The sequence below is a fragment of the Chrysemys picta genome, chromosome 6 (assembly GCF_011386835.1).
Source record: "Chrysemys picta bellii isolate R12L10 chromosome 6, ASM1138683v2, whole genome shotgun sequence".
NCBI classification, from domain to species: Eukaryota; Metazoa; Chordata; order Testudines; family Emydidae; genus Chrysemys; species Chrysemys picta.
The window spans coordinates 132,784,171-132,804,762 of NC_088796.1; the positions used below are offsets into that span (position 1 = coordinate 132,784,171).

Genomic DNA, 20,592 nt, shown 5'->3' on the forward strand with positions numbered 1-20,592 from the left:
AGTTTGGCCACCTCTGTTTTAATCCTTTCTTGTGGCCATTGAGCTATATAGCTGTGCTGCGGGGGGTGCGGTGCGGTGCGCTGCTTGCAGTTCCAGGTCATTACAATGCTAATATTACAATATTGCATCATTTTATTTTCACAGGTTTGACAGAATTGCTCACACAAGAGAGACAATGAATTCTGATGGCTTAAATACGCTGTCATACAAGGTAGTGAAAACTGAGAAATACCCGCTGTATACAAAAATCACAGTGGATGTTGGCTCACCAAATAAGTAGTGTTGGAGAGGCAGAAGTGAAGACTTAGAAGCTACCAGGGATATCTGATCCATAGGATTTTTATATGTACTGTTTTTACTACAGTCAGAATGAACAAGAAAGCCTCATTCAGCTATGCAAAGTTTTTCCCAGTCTCCTGGACAAGGGAGACTTTTTAATCCCAAACTTGACTTTACACAACTTTCTAGCTCTACAGTATTTTTGTAAGTTTAGAAACTGTAAATAAGAGTTGTAAATATTTACATTGCCAGAAAATGCTGGACATTATGTATCTGCAGTGCTCCCCACAGAAATATTTTATTCAAATGTTATTGTTCACAAACAAATGATGAATCAGCAGTTACTACCCATATTATTTCTTCCGTATGTTAAATTAGATAGACGAGAACACTGCTTTAAATTCTTTGCTGTTGTTACTTTATGAAGGACTGGAAAATGCTGCTAAAATTATACAAGTTTACACTTTGCATTAGATTTTTTTTAATGGAGGCAGTATCATTTATTCTCATCTAACATCAACCAAACCAAACATTTTTTTCTTTAATTTTATGCAGAGCAAGTTTTGGAAAAATTGATCTTACAAAATCTGTAATAGCAACAGATTTTATTATCTCAGAGGGTATTTTAATAACTTGGGTCCCAATCCTCCAGTGAGCGCTATATAGACAGGACATTTAGGCTTGGTGGGAACTGCACAGGATGGTATAAACATTATGATCGGTGCAAGAAGTACTGTCTCCAGGTGACCTGCACGGAAAGATCTCTTGTTAGATAGAGCAGTGTAAGATGCATTCTATTTTTTAAGAAAGGCAATTTGGTTGTAATTATGGGCTGAAACTATAGTCTTTTTAAATTAAAATTTACTGAAATTCGTTTACTTTCGTAAGAGCTTATCACACTATTTAAATACCATATACATTTCACAAAAACAAAATGCATTTTTCTGAATGTTGTACATAAAACTTGAATTCACGGTTCCTTTTGTTTTGTGATATTTTAAGATGACATGAGGGAAATTTGGTTTTTAAAAGACATTTGTATGTTAATACCTTAATTAAACTAGGATGCAGCATCATTGTTAAATGAGGCTTAAAAATAGCCTGTCCCCACAATGACAGGTTCTTATGTGCTTCATGATGTATGAGCCATGTATTAAGTTTGCGCTACAGATTTGTCCATGAACTCTTTTGCACTCTTTAATGCTTCAGTACAAACAGGACAGTAAAGATCAGGCTTACTTTGCTGATCTGAAGCCCACACTAAAAGTGTGTCTGCTAAGATGTGAGAAAGTGTACCAGGTCCATACTCGTTTGTAACTTCTGCAGCCACTGAGGAGTGTACGCTTTCTTGTTCCTGGCATTTTTAAACTGCAGAAAGGAGGCAGTGCCAGCCTATACACCTTGCCTTTCTGTGTTATGACATTATGAAAACCCCTTCAGCATTATGGCATTTAGAGCAGGTCAGAATTTCACCTCAAAGCACCGACATCTCAGCAGTTTTTGTGAATTTTTTGCCACCTTTCAACCAGCTCAATCTAAAATGGCTTATGTTAATTGGGGCCGATCCAAAACTCTCAGTAGTCAGTGGGAGGCTTAGCAGGAGCTCTGGATCAGGCCTGTGGGGTTACTTCTGCATCTAGGTGTGTTTACCCCTTGGAGAGTAGAAATGGAGCCTAAGTCCCATTTGTTTTACGCAAGGAAGGAAGGGGCTGATCTAAAGATTGGGGGCGGGGGGAGGGCTATTTTATTTTGGCCACTGGCTCTGGCTGAAGGCATGGACAGAAGCCCCAGTAAGCCCATGTGGTGCCTGGGGAGGTGCTTGCCCTTCAATCTGATTTGTAAGGGCTTGTCTACCGACACAAGTTAAAGTGAAGCCAGTGTGGACACTCTCTTACCTGTTTGGAACTGGTTCTACCAACACAAGCCAAACCCATGTGACGAGTATCAGAGGGGTAGCCATGTTAGTCTGGATCTGCAAAAAGCAACAGAGAGTCCTGTGGCACCTTTAAGACTAACAGATGTATTGGAGCATAAGCTTTCGTGGGTGAATGCCCACTTCGTCGGATGCATGCATCCAATACATGTTAGTCTTAAAGGTGCCACAGGACTTTCTGTGGCTTTTTACAAACCCTTGTGAGCGTGTCCACACACACAGGTGCACCAAATCTGTATACAACAATCACACCTTTAGTTAAACCAGTACAACTCTGGCTTCTGATCAGTCTGAGAGAGAACCAGTTCTTGGCAGCATTGTTTGGAGCTAAGACCTTATGTGCCCGTGTGGAGCCCATTGCAGGGTCCTCACCTAAGAGCCCTTGGGAGCAATTGTCCTCACGCTAGGAATTGCATTACAAAGTTACTGATGTGTTGGCAGAGATGCAATAGCACGTGGCTTAGATCCCTTCCAGAATCTGGGTTAATTTTCTCTCTGCAAAACCCATGCACATGCAGCAGCACTGATTAGTAGCCAAATGTGGCCTGGGATTGTCTAAGGAGTGTGGCCCCCAGCTCCCCCCGAATGCCAGGGGAATGTGGGACCCAAACTCAACCGAGGCTCTTTGGAAAATCCCAGAATCCTTGTGGGGGCCCCCCCTCTCTAATCTGCCCCCTTCTCCTGTCAGCTGAAACATCGGAATCTTCAGAGATTTGTTTAATCCTCTAGCTGCCCAACCTATGCAAAGACAGTTTATTGCACTTGATTGTTTTGCCTTACTAATATATGAAGATCAGAAAAATTTCTACAGAAAGCTTTCGTATTTTAAATCTCAAAGAATGGAATTCATGTAAGTGGTAACTTTCTGGCTGTTAGCATTAAAGATTTCTACAAATGTGCCTTAAAAGCGAAGGGGGAAGGAAACCTTGAACCAACAGAACAGCGTGTATCATATCAGACACTTAAGAGTTCCCATGGGCTGATGTTTTACTTTTCTTTTACTTATATTTGAAACCATAAACTATTTAAGAAAAGTTTTTAAAAGACAAAATCTCCCCCCCTCTCCCCCTTCTTAATAATATGTGTAACCCTGTGGTGCTGGGCCAGGATTTCAACAGGCTGAGTTCTCATGCAAAGCACATCTGTCAAACTGAAATTTCTTCTCAACTTAACCAGCCCATGAAGTCCTGTCATTCTTCTCTCTGGGATTTTCAGGGACTGTAGCTGTGAACAAGTATGTAACTCAGAAGTGAATTTTGACTGAATCTTAGTTTGTGGTGGTTCCTATTCAGGTGTTGAAATTCACTGAAATTATCATGTGTAAAATGGGCAAAATCGAAAACACATAACCGGATGTAAAACAAATGCAGATACCTAATTTATTCATAACAATTGTTTTTTAGAATACTACGCATTCTGGTGTGTGGCCTTTTATCATGTGTCCTTTGCTCATTTGCTGGACAGTATAGGTTTTCCACATGTTTTCCATAGATGGTTTTACTTTGCACTTTTATCACTCGTATTATTTCCACATGTAAAAGCTGAGGTCCCTATGTTGATTTCATGTCAAATAAAGTATTTTCAGTCTTTACAGGTGGTGATATTACTTAGAAAATCATAGAATATCAGGGTTGGAAGGGACCTCAGGAGGTCATCTAGTCCAACCCCCTGCTCAAAGCAGGACCAATCCCCAACTAAATCATCCCAGCCAGGGCTTTGTCAAGCCTGACCTTAAAAACCTCTAAGGAAGGAGATTCCACCACCTCCCTAGGGAACCCATTCCAGTGCTTCACCACCCTCCCAATGAAAAAGTTTTTCCTAATATCCAACCTAAACCTCCCCAACTGCAACTTGAGACCATTACTCCTTGTTCTGTCATCTGGTACCATGGAGAACAGTCTAGATCCATCCTCTCTGGAACCCCCTTTCAGGTAGTTAAAAGCAGCTATCAAATCCCCCCTCATTCTTCTCTTCTGCAGACTAAACAATCCCAGTTCCCTCAGCCTCTCCTCATAAGTCATGTGCTCTAGCCCCCTAATCATTTTTGTTGCCCTCCGCTGGACTCTTTCCAATTTTTCCACATCCTTCTTGTAGTGTGGGGCCCAAAACTGGACACAGTACTCCAGATGAGGCCTCACCAATGTCAAATAGAGGGGAATGATCATGTCCCTCGATCTGCTGGCAATGCCCCTACATATACAGCAGAAAATGCTGTTAGCCTTCTTAGCAACAAGGGCACACTGTTGACTCATATCCAGCTTCTCATCCACTGTAAGCTCTAGGTCCTTTTCTGCAGAACTGCTTCCTAGCCATTCGGTCCCTAGTCTGTGAGAGTGAATGGGACTCTTCCGTCCTAAGTGCAGGACTCTGCACTTGTCCTTGTTGAACCTCATCAGGTTTCTTTTGGCCTAACCCTCTAATTTGTCTAGGTCCCTCTGTATCCAATCCCTACCCTCCAGAGTATCTACCACGCCTCCCAGTTTAGTGTCATCTGCAAACTTGCTGAGAGTGCAGTCCACGCCATCCTCCAGATCATTAATGAAGATATTGAACAAAACCAGCCCCAGGACCGACCCTTGGGGCACTCCGCTTGATACCAGCTGCCAACTAGACATGGAGCCATTTATCACTACCCGTTGAGCCCGACGATCTAACCAGCTTTCTCTCCACCTTATAGTCCATTCATCCAGCCCATACTTCTTTAACTTGCCGGCAAGAATACTGTGGGATATAGTTACTTCACCTCCGCGAGAGGCAGTAGCTAAGCCTCTTGTGGAGCTCCCCCATCAGCTCTGAGTGTCTTCATCAAAGCGCTTTGCCGATGCAGCATTAATCCTGCAGACCTGCCCTGAGAGAAGGGGTTCGGCCTGCAAGGGCTGTGGACCAGAGGGCTGAAGGCGGCAGAGCTCCAGCCAGATAAAGCCTGAGAGATTTTGAACTGGGTCCTAGCTCTAGGGTGTCCCTAAGTAAAGGGAGAGTGTGTCTGAACTGGGTTGGGGCCTGGAGGGCCAGTGTGCAAATACTCAATCCATGGGAGCCCAGGAGGGGAAAGCTGTAATTATTGCGGACTGAGAGTTAAGGGACCCGGAAGAGGAGAGAAACTGGAGCAGGGCACCACAGAATGACCTCCACCCAGGAGGCAGCTGGCACCTCTACAGTCTCCGATAAGGAAGATGTCGCTACCTTTACAAAAGATTCTATGGACAGATGGATGACTAGAACACTGTGAAGCACTGTAAATAATTAAACTAAACTGTTCAGTGAAGTGCATGTTGTGATCAGAGAAGACCTGCAAAGGGGGGGAGAGGAGGAGCACAATTTAAAGGCTCGGCCAGCCCCAGAACAGCTCGAGAGAGAGACACACACACACACACACACACGTCAGATCCTTACCCTCAGCTTCCCCTCCCGAAAAGCAGCACCCCCCCCTGCAGCTCCAAGCTATTGCTCCTGCCTCTACCGGCAGCAGCCCATGGGCCCAGCTGCACCATGTGACCGAGAGGGGCCAGCAAACACTGATAGAAATCTGGAAGGACCCCCCCCATATTGCCTCTGTTGTGATGTTCTAACTTTGCCTTTTTGTGCCTGTTCTCTTACGCTCTAGTTCACCAATTCCAGTCATTTACAATGGGTCTTCGCATTCCAGGTGAGGCTAATGGTTATATCACCAGTGCTTCCCGCACAGAAAACACCAGCAGGCTTTACCTGTCCTCAGCAAGAATCAAAAATGGTCCTCTACCTCCCCCCATTCTGTATTGTTGTTTAATGGAACATGACACAGGCATGGCTTGATGTTTTTCCTTGCATTTCCCTAAAATGTCTGGGAGGAGAGGGACAGTTAGTTTTCCAGGTTTGAGTGTGAGACCTTAAAAGCATGTCAGTGCCAAAGGGCTCACTGGTATCAGGTAGTAAGTTTCAGCTGGCCTGACCAATTCAGGGTACCCCAACTCACTAGGGCTATAATCTGTATTTAAAAGGTGTCATGTAGTATGTAACTGGAAAAACTAATGACTCACTGATCTTCAATATTCTTGCGTGATATACATACGTGGTGCATGTTAAGAGTTATGGACATATGCTGGAATGATGACTAAAATGTGTTTAAGACAGGCGTGTCAGGGAGTTGGTCAACAGGTCTGCCCTAGACAAAGTAACGTTTGCTTCTCTAACCAGTCTAGTCACCAGGTGTCAAACATACAGCTAAGGGTAGCATAAAATCCCTCCTTTACCTGTAAAGGGTTAAGAAGCTCAAATAACCTGGTTGGCACCTGACCAAAAGGACCAATAAGGAAAGAAGATACTTTCAAATCGGAGGGGAGGGAAAGTTTTGTTTGGGCTCTCTGTGTGTGCTCTCTCCAGGTCAGCGAGGAACCAGGGCAGGGAAAATACATCTCCTAAAGCCATATCTGAACTAAACATCTAAGATTACAAATTGTAAGTAACAGGATATAAACAGTAATAAAGTTCTGCTTTTAAGAACCTGATTGGTTTTTAGTGTCCTAAAAACCCAAGGGCTGGTCTGTGCCCACTTTGTTAACCTATTTGGTTGGTATATTATTCTCAAGCCTCCCCAGGAAAGGGGGTGAAGAGGTTTGGGGGAATTCTGGGGGAACAGGAACTCCAAGTGGTCCTTTTCCTCGAATCTTTGTCTAACTCACTTGGTGGTGGCAGCGATACCGTTCCAAGGACAAGGAAGAATTTGTGCCTTGGGGGAGTTTTTAACTTAAGCTGCTAGAGATAAGCTTAGGGGGGTCTTTCATGCGGGTCCCCACATCTGTACCCTAGAGTTCAGAGTGGGGAGGGAACCCTGACACCAGGCAAAGACAATAAAGGTCCATTTAGGTAAACAAAGCTATTGAGTTAACAAATGGGGGAGGAGGAGATACCATGGCGTCTACACTAAATTCCCAACTAAATCATCCCAGCCAGGGCTTTGTCAAGCCTGACCGTAAAAACCTCTAAGGAAGGAGATTCCACCACCCATTCCAGTGCTTCACCACCCTCCTAGTGAAAAAGTTTTTCCTAATATACAGTCTAAACCTCCCCCACTGCAACTTGAGACCATTACTCCTTGTTCTGTCATCTGGTACCACTGAGAACAGCCTAGATCCATCCTCTTTGGAACCCCCTTTCAGGTAGTTGAAAGCAGCTATCAAATCCCCCCTCATTCTTCTCTTCTGCAGACTAAACAATCCCAGTTCCCTCAGCCTCTCCTCATAAGTCTTCTGCTCCAGCCCCCTAATCATTTTTGTTGCCCTCTGCTGGATGCCCAACTCCCAATGGGGTCTAAACCCAAATAAATCCGTTTTACACTGTATAAAGCTTATGTAGGGTAAACTCATAAAATATTCGTCTTCTATAACACTGATAGAGAGAGATGCACAGTTGTTTGCTCCCCCAGGTATTAATACATACTCTGGGTTAATAAGTAAAAAGTGATTTTATTAAATACAGAAAGTAGGATTTAAGTGGTTCAAAGTAGTAACAGACAGAACAATGTGTCATGTGTCTGACGAAGTGGGTATTCACCCACAAAAGCTTATGCTCCAATACTTCTGTTAGTCTATAAGGTGCCACAGGACTCTGTCGCTTTAGACAGAACAAAGTAAATCACCAAATAAAATAAAATGCGCAAATCTATGTCAAACTGAATACAGATAAGATCCTCACCAGTTCCAGAATGCTCCCTTTTACAGACTAATCTCCTTTTAGCCTGGGTCCAGCAATCACTCACACCCCTTGCAGTCACTGCCCTTTGTTCCAGTTTCTTCCAAGTATCATGGGGGGGTAGAGATGCTCTCTTTAGCCATCTGAAAACAAAATGGAGGGGTAGAGAGATAGCTCAGTGGTTTGAGCACTGGCCTGCTAAATTCAGGCTTGTGAGTTCAGTCCTTGAGGGGGCCACTTAGGGATCTGGGGCAAAAATCAGTATTTGGTCCTGCTAGTGAAGGCAGGGGGCTTGACTCTACTCAATGACCTCTCAGGGTCCCTTCCAGTTCTATGAGATAGGTATATCTCCATATATTATTATAAGGGTTTAAGTAGACTTTCTCTTGTGGGTGGAGACCCCCGCCTCACTCCTATGCAAAGTCCAGCTCCAAGATGGAGGTTTGGAGTTACCTGGACAAGTGGGATAGCTCAGTGGTTTGAGCATTGGCCTGCTAAGCCCAGGGTGGGGAGTTCAAGGCTTGTGGGGGCCATTTAGGGATTTGCAGATTAGTCCTTCTTTGAGCAGGGGGTTGGACTAGATGACCTCCTAAGGTCCCTTCCAACCCTGATACTCTGTGAAGTCACATGTCCATGCATGACTCACAGTTTTTACAGGTAGCATCCATTGTTTACATGCCACCTTGAACATACTCAAGTAGACTTCTTATGTGGATAGGAGCATTCCAAGATCCATTGTCCTTTAAGTGTTTCTTGATTAGGTACTTAATTTCAACATTCCTTTCTCCAGGAACTGACCAAATGCTCTACTAAGGTTATTTAGAAATCAAGCCAGTACCCAGCCAACATTCATAACATTCATAACTTCGAATGCAAAAATGATAGATGCATGCAAATAGGATTAATACATTTAGTAGATCACAACCTTTACGGAGATATGTTACATGGCATATGTAGCATAAAACACATTCTAAGCATATTTCCATAAAGCCTTATGGGAGGTACCATCACAGTTTGAGTTTTAAAAATACATTAACATTCATGCATACACACACACGTGTGCGTGCACACACACACATGCATACATGCATGTGCACACAACCACGCCTGCTTTGTGTGTGCATGTGGAAAAGCAGCCTGCCAGCCTCGGCTCTGCCTGCGTCCCCACGCTCATGCTGCGGGCACATTCTTACCTTTGGCTATTCTCAGGTACTTGGTGGAGGCGGCTGAGCTGTGTATGGAGAAGAGGGTGTGCTGGGACCTGGGCCCAGTGTTGTTGGAGTGCAAGGACAATGAGTGGTGGCTGCTGTGATTACACAAAGGGAGTTCCTGTATGTACTGAGACACTCAGTTGGCCTTTGCAGCCAATAATGGGGTATGGGGGGGGGGCAGTTGAAGGTAATATTCATGTGGAAAATCTGATGGTGTCTTGACTACATTGAGTGGTGGGCACTGGGGATGCGGCCTGCCTGTGGAGGGTCAGTATGTGGCCGTCCTTGGCTTGTGGGGGCCTTTGGTCTGGAGAGAGCAATGTAGGTAGCTGAGGGATTGGTTAGATGGCTCCCGTGTAGGGCAGGGCTTGTGCAGACATGAGCGTTTCAGGTGTGAGGTGATGCAGCGAGTGTGCAGCTCCTGGTGCGTGAACCCAGGATTCATGTCCAGACCGCTCTTTGGGCAGGGGCCTGCAAAAGGCCTGTGTGCCATGTGATCCCATTTAGCCTTGGTACCCAATAACCCTGCAGCTATGACTTAGAGATACTGATACCTCCCCTACACAGACTTAGGCCTGGTTTACACTAGGAGGTTATGTCAAATTTAGCAGCGTTAACTCGAATTAACCCTGCACCCGTCCACACAACGAAGCTATTTATTTCGACATAGAGGTCTCTTTAAATCGATTTCTGTACTCCTCCCCGACGAGGGGAGTAGCACTAAATTCAACATGGCCATGTCGAATTAGGGTAGGTGTGGATGGAATTCGACGCTAATAGCTCCGGGAGCTATCCCACAGTGCACCACTCTGTTGACGCTCTGGACAGCACTCCGAGCTCGGATGCTCTGACCAGCCACCAGCCACACAGGAAAAGCCCCGGGAAAATTTGAATTCCTTTTCCTGTCTGGCCAGTTTGAATCTCATTTCCTGTTTGGACATCGTGGCGAGCAGCTGCACTGGCAACGATGCAGAGCTCTCCAGCAGAGGTGACCATGCAATCGCAGAATAGAAAGAGGGCCCCAGCATGGACTGATCGGGAAGTCTTGGATCTGATCGCTGTGTGGGGCGATGAGTCAGTGCTTTCGGAGCTGCGATCAAAAAAACGGAATGCGAAGATCTACGAGAAGATCTCAAAAGCCATGACGGAGAGAGGATACAGCCGAGATGCAACGCAGTGCCGCGTGAAAATCAAGGAGCTGAGACAAGGGTACCAGAAGACCAAAGGGTCAAACGGACGCTCCGGATCCCAGCCCCAGACATGCCGTTTCTACGAGGCACTGCATTCCATTCTAGGTGCGGCCGCCACCACTACCCCACCACTGTCTGTGGACTCTGATGATGGGGTATTGTCGACGGCCGCTTCCTCGGAGCTGTTCGCGGATGGGGAAGATGAGGAAGGAGATGAGGAGGACGAGGCAGTCGACAGCACTTTCAACACTGATTTCCTCGACAGCCAGGATCTCTTCATCACCCTCACGGAGATCCCCTACCAACCCTCCCAAGGCCGTAACCCGGACGATGAATCAGGGGAAGGATCAGTAGGTAAGTGTTTTAAACATTTATTTTGAACAGAATAGGAATGGTATCTTAACAATGGGTTTTTCATGATTAGTTTGCCCTAGGCACTTTAGTTTTTAGTCCTTGCCAGTGCAGCTACTGGAAAATTCTGTCAATATGTCCGGGGATAGAGCAGAAATCCTCCTGGGACATCTCCACGAAGCTCTCCTGGAGGTATTGTGAAAGCTTTTGCATGTGGTTCCTGGGGAGAGCGGCCTTATTGCGTCCTCCATGATAGGAAACTTTTCCGCGCCAGGCTAGCAGCAAGTACTCCAGGATCATTGCCTCGCAAAGCATGGCGGCATATGGCTCTGGTGTTTGCTGGCATTCACGCAGCATGCGCTCTTTCTCTGTCTCCGAAATCCTCATCAGAGTGATATCACTCATGGTGACCTGCTTTGAATTAGGGGAATGTTAGTATTGGGACTGATTGCCTGTTCCTTTACATAACTGTAACCGGCTGTTTACAGCCACGTGGTGGAGGTGGGACAGGGGCAGCATGCAGGGATCTTTCCCGGGGACAGCCGCGACAGGGGTGGGACAGGGACAGAGTTCATGCTGGCCAGATTGCCGGCAGCAGGAACTGGCCAACGCTAGGAGCATTGCTTGGAACGTGAAAGGAGTGCACTGCTATAAATTAAGCTTTAAGCAGCCAAAAGTCTACGGCTTACCATGTCCGCCTGCTAGCCGAATTCCATTGTCCGGCCCCGCTTGTGTGATCTGTACAGCCAGACCCCAGGCACTCAATGGGAAGGCCGAAAATTCGACCTTGTACTGAGTGCGCATGTGATAGGCACTGTGTATGGTCTTGTTCACAGAGAAAGACTATATTCATTGTTCGCAAAACTGTATCTTTGTGAGGAATTCACTCCCTTTTTCCCATCCCACAGCTGCGAGTGTCTCCCGAGCTACCCCGGCATTCCCCTCCCAGAGGGTGGCGCAGATCAGGCGACGAAAGAGAAGGACACGGGACGAGATGTTCTCAGAACTTATGGGCTGCTCCCGAGCCAAGGCGGCACAGCAGACCCAGTGGAGGGAGAACATGTCGCAATACCAGCGATCACACAGCGAACGGGAGGACAAGTGGCAGCAGGAAGACCAGCAGGCGACTCAAACGCCACTTGGACTAATGAGGGAGCAAAGGGACACCTTGTAGATGTTCTGCAGGACCGGAGGCAGGAGGACAGAGCCCCGCTGCATTCTATCTCTAACTGTCCTCCCCCGCCACAAACTCCCATCCCCCCCTCACCCAAAGTCCCAAGAAGGAGGGGCGGCAGGGGCCGTGAAAACAGTCACTCCACCCCTGCAGACTGCTCAAGTAGCAGAAGGCTCTCATTCCCAAAGATTTGATAAGTCCTTTCCTTCCCGCCTCACCCAAGCCCCCGTCCCAGTTTCATCCCCTAACTGTGTAGTTGTTAATAAAAAATACGTTTCTGTTAATTACTGTTTCCATCATGTTCTTTTAGAGGAGAGTGTGTTTGAAGGGGGGAAGGGGGTTGGTAATTGGAGAGGACAGTCACCTTTACCAGGGTACAGATACGGGGGCAGGTTCAGCAGAAGGTCACACACACATTGCAGTCACTAGGCACCCTGGTCAGTCTGGGAGGTGGTTTTCATGTTCTTGGGGGGGGGGGGGCTATGTGAGTTTGTGGCGGGGGAGGGCGGTTACAGATCTTAGCCTGGATGACAGAGCTACGCACCAGGGGATCTGTAACCGCCCTCCCCCGCCACAAAGTCACATAGCCCCCACACACAGAGTCCCGAAAAGGAGGGGTGGCAGGCTCCGTTGAAACAATCAGTCCACCACTGCGGACCACTCTAGGAGCAGGAGCCTGTCATTCCCGAGTTTAGAAGCGTCCTTTCCATCACTACGCCCGCTCCCCTCCACAGTCTGCATCCCAGTTTCAACACTTTACCACGAAATCCTTAATAAAGAAAACAGTGTTAATGAACAAAGTTTCATTTATTTTATTTTTAAAGGTGTGTTGGAAGGGGGGAAGGAGGTTGGTAATTGGAGAGGATAGTCAACATTAACTGGGTAAAGAAACGGGGGCAGGTTCAGCTTCTGTTTAAACAAACTTAATAGTCACAGGTTACCCTGCTCACTCTGGAACCTAGCTTTCAAAGCTTCCCGGATGCACAGCGCGTCCCGCTGGGCTCTTCTAATCGCCCGGCTGTCTGGCTGGGCATAATCAGCAGCCAGGCAATTTGCCTCAACCTCCCACCCAGTCATATACGTCTCCCCCTTGCTCTCACAGAGATTGTGGAGCACACAGCAAGCTGTAATAACAATGGGGATATTGGTTTCGCTGAGATCAGAGCGAGTCAGTAAGCTTCTCCATCTCCCCTTCAGACGTCCAAAAGCACACTCCACCATCATTCTGCACTTGCTCAGCCGGTAGTTGAAGAGTTCTTTTTCACTGTCCAGGGCGCCTGTATAGGGCTTTATGAGCCAGGGCATTAGCGGGTAGGCTGGGTCCCCGAGGATCACTATAGGCATCTCCACATCCCCAACAGTTATTTTGTGGTCCGGGAAGTAAATACCTTCCTGCAGCCGTCTAAACAGACCAGAGTTCCTGAAAACGCGAGCGTCATGAATCTTGCCCGGCCATCCGATGTTGATGTTGGTAAAACGTCCCCTATGGTCCACCAGTGCTTTCAGCACCATTGAAAAGTAGCCCTTTCGGTTAATGTACTGGCTGGCCTGGTGGTCTGGTCCCAGGATAGGGATGGGAGTTCCATCTATAGCCCCACCGCAGTTTGGGAATCCCATCGCAGCGAAGCCATCTATGATCACCTGCACGTTTCCCAGGGTCACTACCTTTGAGAGCAGTAGCTCAACGATTGCATTGGCTACTTGCATCACAGCAACCCCTACGGTAGATGTGCCCACTCCATTGCGACTGACCAGTAGCAGTCTGGCGTTGCAAGCTTCCAGAGGGCTATGGCCACTCGCTTCTGGACAGTCAGGGCTGCTCGCATCCGGGTGTCCTTGCGCTTCAGGGCAGGGGACAGCAACTCACAAAGTTCCAGGAAAGTTCCCTTACGCATCTGAAAGTTTCTCAGCCACTGTGATTCATCCCAGACCTGCAGCACTATGCGGTCCCACCAGTCCGTGCTTGTTTCCCGGGCCCAGAATTGCCGTTCCACAGCATCAACATGACCCATTGGCACCATGATGTCCACGGCGTGGGGTCCCGTGCTTTGTGAGAGGTCTGTGCCCCTCTCAGACTTAATGTCCTCACCGCGCTGCCGTAGCCTCCTCGCCCGATTTCTCAGCATCTGCCTCTGAAAAAGGTGGATGATAAGGTGCGAGGTGTTGACAACGGCCATAACTGCAGCGATGATCGCAGCGGGCTCCATGCTCGCAGTGCTGTGGTGTCCGCGCTGTCAATCACCAGAAAAGTGCGCGAACTGATTGCCCGCCGGCGCTTTCACGGAGGGAGGGCGGGAGTGAGGGTTGAATGACGACAGTTACCCAGAACCACCCTCAACACATTTTTTGCCCCAGCAGGCATTGGGGGCTCGACCCAGAATTCCAGTGGGCAGCAGAGACTGCGGGAACTGTGGGATAGCTGCCCACAGTGCACCGCTTCCAATGTCGATGCTTGCCCCGCTAGTGTGGACTCACAAAGTCGAATTACTGTCCTTAGTGTGGATACAGACGTTCGACTTTGTAATATCGGTTCCACAAATTCGCTTTAAGTAAAATTGAACTACTCTCGTAGTGTAGACATACCCTTAGCCTCCTAGCTATATCTATTCAGCTATCTAACCCCTATTCAGCTACCCACCAGAAGTTCTGAAATCCTGAAGCTTAGAAATACTGATTAAGAAAATGTAAAACAGAGAAGAGCTGCATCATGTATTCCATAATCATAGAATATCAGGGTTGGAAGGGACCTCAGGAGATCATCTAGTCCAACTCCCTCCTCAAAGCAGGACCAATCCCCAGACAGATTTTTGCCCCAGATCCCTAAATGGCCCCCTCTCAAGGCTGCTTCCCCACTCTGAACTTTAGGTTACAAATGTGGGGGCCTGCATGAAAACTTCTAAGCTTAACTACCAGCTTAGTTCTGGTCCGCTGCCACCATTCCCAAATGGATTCCCTTCCCTGGGAAGCCTTGAGAAACCTTTCACCAATTCCCTGGTGAATACAGATCCAAACCCCTGGGATCTTAAAACAAGGAGAAATTAACCATCCCCCCTTCTTTCTCCCACCAACTCTTGGTGAATACAGTTCCAACCCCCCTGGGATCTTAAAACAAGGAGAAATTAACCATCCCCCCTTCTTTCTCCCACCAACTCCTGGTGAATACAGATCCAACCCCCTTGGATCTAAAACAAGGGAAAAATCAATCAGGTTCTTAAAAAGAAGGCTTTTAATTAAAGAAAAAGGTAAAAATCATCTCTGTAAAATCAGTATGGAAATTAACCTTACAGGGTAATCAAACTTAAAGAGCTCAGAGGACTCCCCTCTAGACTTAGGTTCAAAGTACAGCAAACAAAGATAAACACTCTAGTAAAAGGTACATTTACAAGTTGAGAAAACAAAGGAAAACTAACACGCCTTGCCTGGCTATTTACTTACAAGTTTGAAATAGGAGAGACTTGTTTAGAAAGATGTGGAGAACCTGGATTGATGTCTGGTCCCTCTCAGTCCCGAGAGCGAACGAACTCCCAAACAAAGAACACAAACAAAAGCCTTCCCCTCCCCCCAAGATTTGAAAGTATCTTGTCCCCTTATTGGTCCTTTGGGTCAGATGCCAGCCAGGTTACCTGAGCTTCTTAACCCTTTACAGGGAAAAGGATTTTGGAGTCTCTGGCCAGGAGGGATTTTATAGTACTGTACACAGGACAGCTGTTACCCTTCCCTTTATAGTTATGACACCCCCTCAAGGATAGAACTCACAACTCTGGGTTTAAGCAGGCCAATGCTCAAACCACTGAGCTGTCCCTCCTCCCCTCTTATAGTCAGCAGGACAGCTGACTTGCTGTTACTACAAAGTTTTTGCAAATAAATCTCTGACAAACTTCAGGGTATAGCAAAATACCTGTGACTGACATTTTTTATTCCTAAATTTAGTGCTTTTAATTAAAACAATGAGGAGTCCGGTGGCACCTTAAAGACTAACAGATTTATTTGGGCATAAGCTTTTGTGGGTGAAAAACCCACTTCTTCAGATACACGGGCCACCGGACTCCTCATTGTTTTTGTGGATACAGACTAACACAACTACCCCCTGATACTTGCTTTTAATTAGGTACCTTCTGCATGTCCCGTCTTCACCTTCTGGCCTGCAGTGGAAAACATGCCCCATTTTCTTTTGAAAAAAACAGTCTTCTGCAATTTCTTTCTAATGTCATTTGCTTCATTGGGGTTCAGGGATTTGGCTGGAAGGCGGTGAGCGGGGAGGGAAGAGAGGAGGGAGACAGTGGGCAGAGGGCGGGGCCTGGACAGAGTGGGGGTGGGGCCTGGGCAGAGTAGGGGTGGAGTATGGGTGGAGCCACAGGCAGAAGAGGTGGGCTGGAGAGCTGGACTCCCCAAGCGGCAGCTTCACCCACCACCCATGACAGCAGGTAAGAGCCAGTCGGCTCCCGCACACCCAGCACGTGCTGCAGTCTGATTAGGCAGGGGCCGTATTCACAGAGCCGAATACACCAGCGCCGCACATTCTGCGTGAGGGAGAGGGCACGGGGGTCTCTGCGGGGAACTGTGACTCTCCGCAGCCGTGGGGCGGGCCGGGCAGCTCGGTATCCTTTGCTGCCTCGTCCCTCCCCCCGGTTGCTGTCGGGCATGAGGCACCAGTTTAATAATACTGCGTAGGGCCCCATAAATCCTAAGGCCGGCCCTGCCCCAAAGGGTTGTTCAGTGTCCATAAGAGGATACATTTTGTGAGAAATCTTCTGGTCAAACTGCTGGGCCACTCTGTGCAGCACTAGCCGTTGTTTTGCAGTTTATCCCCCTGGACTGCAACTGTGGGATCTTTAGCAACTATTTCATACATTCAGAGATGCTACCAGCACTTCTTCCCTCCCACAGTTAAGAACAAAACTTTTCCCTCTCTCCTATGCCTAACCTAGAAGGCTGAACTCTTTCCAGATCTCAGGAGTGGTAATGCAGATCCCAGTTAGCTCCTGTCCACATGCTGGGTTCCTGGCTATTCAGACATTTTTTATGACCTGTTAATCCATCAGTGTTTACAGCTCTCCTAAGATCTTGGTTGGCCTTTCCATAGGGATGAGGGGTGCCAATCCCTGGAGGCTCCTCACCGCACGCCCCCAGTGATGCAATATCCTCATCCTTACCGCCAATCATCTGTTCCCACTGACCCAAACAAGAGCTTTGCCTGGGCCCAGTCTGTTCAGGTTCTTACACTGTGCCCATCACCTTAGTATCTGAGTGCCTTCCAGGTCCATCGCAAACCCCTTGCAGTCGGGATTGCCCTCCTCCCCAGCAAGCTCCCACTGCTCCAATGCAGCCAACCGTAGTGCTGGTGCTGCTGCTTCTGGCTCCAGATGTGTTGCCACTGGTGCTCCCTGCAGCCTCTCACTGCTCTCAGTACAGGGCTCTGGGCCCTTGCCCCCGGGTGGGCCCGTGCACTACACACTAGCAGTCACAAGAGGCAGTCTCACCTCTGCTGTATTGCATGTCCCTGGGGCTGGCAACGCTGGTCAGGGCTGAGATTCCAAAACCTGCATTCGTTGTGTGTGCAGCTTGGTTACACAAGTGGTGTGGGAATCTTTCATCTTGCTTTCATAAGTTCTGCATGGCAGCTTGTTCAGGGAGAAGAGTGGGGCGTGCCCATGCAGGTGGGACATGTTCTACCTTCAGACAATGAATGATGCAATAGCAGCACGCTAGGCTTGGCATAGCAAACAGCAGTAACCTTGTTTGCCCTGTTGCACATGGTCAGTGTTTGCAAAAGTTGCAGCGCATTCGCCAACAAATCCACAAATGGAAATGTAGGAGCAAGGTCTCACTAATCACATTTACCACCACAGAAGTTGGCAGGGACACAGTAGGCTTTGATGCCAGCTGCCTATATATCTTACCTAGCAAGAACTAGGCCTATGAGCCTTTTGGCAGAGTCACGGGGATCTTTGGCCAAGGAGTAAATGAAAGCATGTTTCAGGCAGATCAAAGTACATTTCTAATTTCCTGTTCAAAAGTGACTGGTCCAGCGTGTCTCCCATGTTTGTTCCAACATCTCAGAGTGTGGGTGTCACGGGTTGCCAACTTTCTAATTGCACAAAACCGAACATCCTAGCCCTGCCCCTTCCCTGAGGCCCCCCCCCCACTCACTACATTCCCCATTCCTTGATGGCTCACTCTCCCCCACCCTCACTCACTTGCACTGGGCTGGGGCAGGAGGTTGGAGTGCAGGAGGAGGGGAGGGCTCTGGGGTGGGGCCAGAAATGAGGGGTCCAGGCTCTGGGGTGGGACCAGGGATGAGGGGTTTGGGGTGCCGGAGGGGGATCCAGGCTGGGGAGTGGGGCCGAGGGATTCGGAATGCAGGAGTGTGCTGTGGGTTGAGGTGTGGGACATGGGGTTGGGGTGTGGGACAGGGTGAGGGCTCTGGGCTGGGAGTGCTGGCTCTGGGGTGGGGTGAGATGAGGGGTTCACGGTGTGGGAGGGGGTTTTGGGCTGGGGCAGAGAGTTGGAGTGCAGGGTGCTGAGGGTGCGGGCTCTGGGCTGGGAGTGCTGGCTCTGGGGTGGGGCCAGGGATGAGGGGTTCAGGGTGTGGGAGGGGGCTCTGGGCTGAGGTAGGGGGTTGGGGTGTGGGGACTCTGGGCTAGGGGTGTGGGCTCTGGGATGGGAGCAGGGATGAGGGGTTTGGGATGCAGGAGGGGACTCCAGGTTGGGGGGGGGGGCTCAGGGCTGGGGCAGAGGATTGGGGAGCGGGGTTGGGGTGCAGGCTTACCTGCGGTGGCTCCCGGTCAGTGGCGCAGCCAGGGTGCTAAGGCAGACTTCCTGCCTGACCTGGCACAGCGGACCACGCTGCACCTCAGAAGTGGCCAGCAGGTCCAGTTCCTAGGCGGAGGCACACAGGCAGTTCTGCGAGCTGCTCTCGCCTGCAGGCACCACCACCCCCCAGGCTCCCATTGGCCAGTTCCCGGCCAATGGGAGTGCAGAGCCAGTGCTTGGGGCGGGGCAGCACACAGAGCCTCCGGGGCTCCCCCTCCCCGCCTAGGAGCTGGACCTGCTGGCCATTTCCAGGGCGCCGCAGCACAGTGTCAGAATAGGTAGGGACTAGCCTGCCTTAGCTGGGCAGCAGCACCGACTGACCAGAGCCACCAGGGTCCCTTTTTGACCAGGTGTTCCGGTCAAAAAACGGACACCTGGTCACCCTGTCCCTCCATCTGTCTTGTGTGTTGCTCTATCTGCATGACCACTCTTCTCTGAGTTTCTTAGATATTCATGCAAGATCAAAGAAAATACAGACAAGCACCAACCAATACAACCTGAGTCACTAATCTGTGTTTGTAAAGGAGCTTGGATTGTGTAATACACTGCAGTAGAAATGTCCAGCTCTGTGTAAACAGGTCAAAGTAGGGCTAAATCAGTATCAGCCAGTTATTTATTTTGCTGATTTATTTTAGTGATTAGTGCCTGCTTAGGCAATTTACACAATTTGAAAACAGCCGTATCACCTTGGACTGGGATTTCATCAGTTTGTATAAGAGAAGCAGTCAGGGGTCTGATCATGGCCAGATTTGGACCCCAAATCTTGGAGTCATGGGGTTATGTCAGAATCTTAGTGTGCAATTAAAAAAAAGTCTATTCCTTGCCCTCATGGCTGTGAAGAAAGGCTGGAAAATGTTAGTCTGCAAAGAGCCTCAGCTGGTTTTGCGTGTGGCAGTTCCCCCTCTCCGAGTGACTGTCTTAGGCTATACTGATTGCACTCGGGGTGGTTCCCCTCCTACCTGAGCAACTGACTCCGCTCTCTGCAGTCTCAGGCAGCATCTGGAAGTGTCGGCTCTCGCAAGCAGGAGTAAGGGAGGGAGATTTTTTCCGCATTTCAAAGAAAAATGCACCCAGCAATGATATATGCTCAGGGCAAGGTCTAGTGGACCAGCCTGCCTGCCTGGCCTGGTCTCAGTGCAACTGTGAACACGCAACCTAAAGGAGGCCACTTTACACGTCTCCTCTCTAAACGCCAAGGCCCACACCTGGGACAATGGCATGGAAAAGAGCTTTACAGGCTGTCCTGCTGCCATGAAAGTGACTGGTGGGAGCGGAAGCAGGCCTGAGGTCTGATACCAGACATGCCAAACCCGTGAAAAAACTCAGAAATTGGGCTTGTTTTTGGTTTAATTGGCATGTGAGTTGGTTATTGGCTAGTTTTTGGCTTGTAGCTTGTTGCTTGTTGCTTCTTTTTTTAGATCAGCTCCCAGCAAGCAGGGTAAGGGGGGCAAGCAGGGGCAAGGCAGGGAGAGAGTCGGGGTGCACAGTGGGCTCACCACAGTCCCTGACTGCACGCTGGGGGGATCTAGTCACATACAGTGTGGGAGTTCTTAGGGACTGGCTTGTTTGGGCCTTGTTTTGAAATGGGATTAGCTTGATTTTTGGCTTATTGTGAAAGTCGGGTGTTTATTTACCATGTGAATGTTGGCAACTGTGTCTGATACAGTTTTAATGAAAAGGAGCAGAAGGACACAAGCTGCTTTGTGCAACTCTCCAGGGTGACGGGTCACACAGCGGCTGCACAAGGAAAGGGGCAGAACTAGGGGTTGCTTCCAGCTTGTTCCACGGACGGCCCCCCTCTCTTCACTCCACGCGCCGGGGGACAGGTCCAGCTAGCGCCAGGTGCTGGGGGACAGGCCCAGCCAGCGCCGCGCGGCAGGGGCCAGGCCCAGCTAGCGCCATGCGCCGGGGGCCAGGCCCAGCCAGCTCCGCGCGCCGGGGGCCAGGCCCAGCCAGCGCCACACGCCAGGGGAC

The 20,592-nt window shown here is 48.8% G+C and overlaps 2 protein-coding genes and 1 long non-coding RNA gene across 5 annotated transcripts in view; 2 read left to right on the plus strand and 1 right to left on the minus strand.

Moving 5' to 3' along the window:
• The window catches only part of B4GALT1 (beta-1,4-galactosyltransferase 1), an 80,814-nt gene extending 77,011 nt beyond the window's left edge, over positions 1–3,803 (plus strand). For all 3 annotated transcript variants that reach the window (XM_042844763.2, XM_005283519.4, XM_065549899.1), the window contains one exon: positions 145–3,803. Coding sequence is in view for 2 of the 3 variants with exons in the window: in XM_005283519.4 (XP_005283576.2) it covers positions 145–280 (136 nt within the window). In the remaining variant the exon portion in view is untranslated. The remainder of the gene's footprint in view (positions 1–144) is intronic.
• LOC135972324 (uncharacterized) lies at positions 420–18,735 on the minus strand. Its single transcript, XR_010588746.1, has 3 exons — positions 18,575–18,735; positions 7,883–8,022; positions 420–1,027 (listed from the first exon to the last, which is right to left on the minus strand). It is a non-coding gene; the product is annotated as an uncharacterized LOC135972324 (long non-coding RNA).
• Positions 8,020–12,090, plus strand: LOC135972323 (myb/SANT-like DNA-binding domain-containing protein 1). Its single transcript, XM_065549901.1, has 2 exons — positions 8,020–10,634; positions 11,540–12,090. Exons 1-2 carry the CDS (start codon positions 10,058–10,060, stop codon positions 11,803–11,805), a joined length of 843 nt encoding a protein of 280 aa, XP_065405973.1. The 5' UTR covers positions 8,020–10,057; the 3' UTR covers positions 11,806–12,090.
• Positions 18,736–20,592: the final 1,857 nt, after the last annotated feature.

Excerpts from the sequence above, each read along its gene's own strand:
- LOC135972323 (XM_065549901.1), top strand. The coding sequence starts at position 10,058 with ATGCAGAGCTCTCCAGCAGAGGTGACCATGCAATCGCAGAATAGAAAG. Across the intron at positions 10,635-11,539 it reads ATCAGGGGAAGGATCAGTAG|CTGCGAGTGTCTCCCGAGCT; the intron begins GTAAGTGTTTTA and ends CCCATCCCACAG.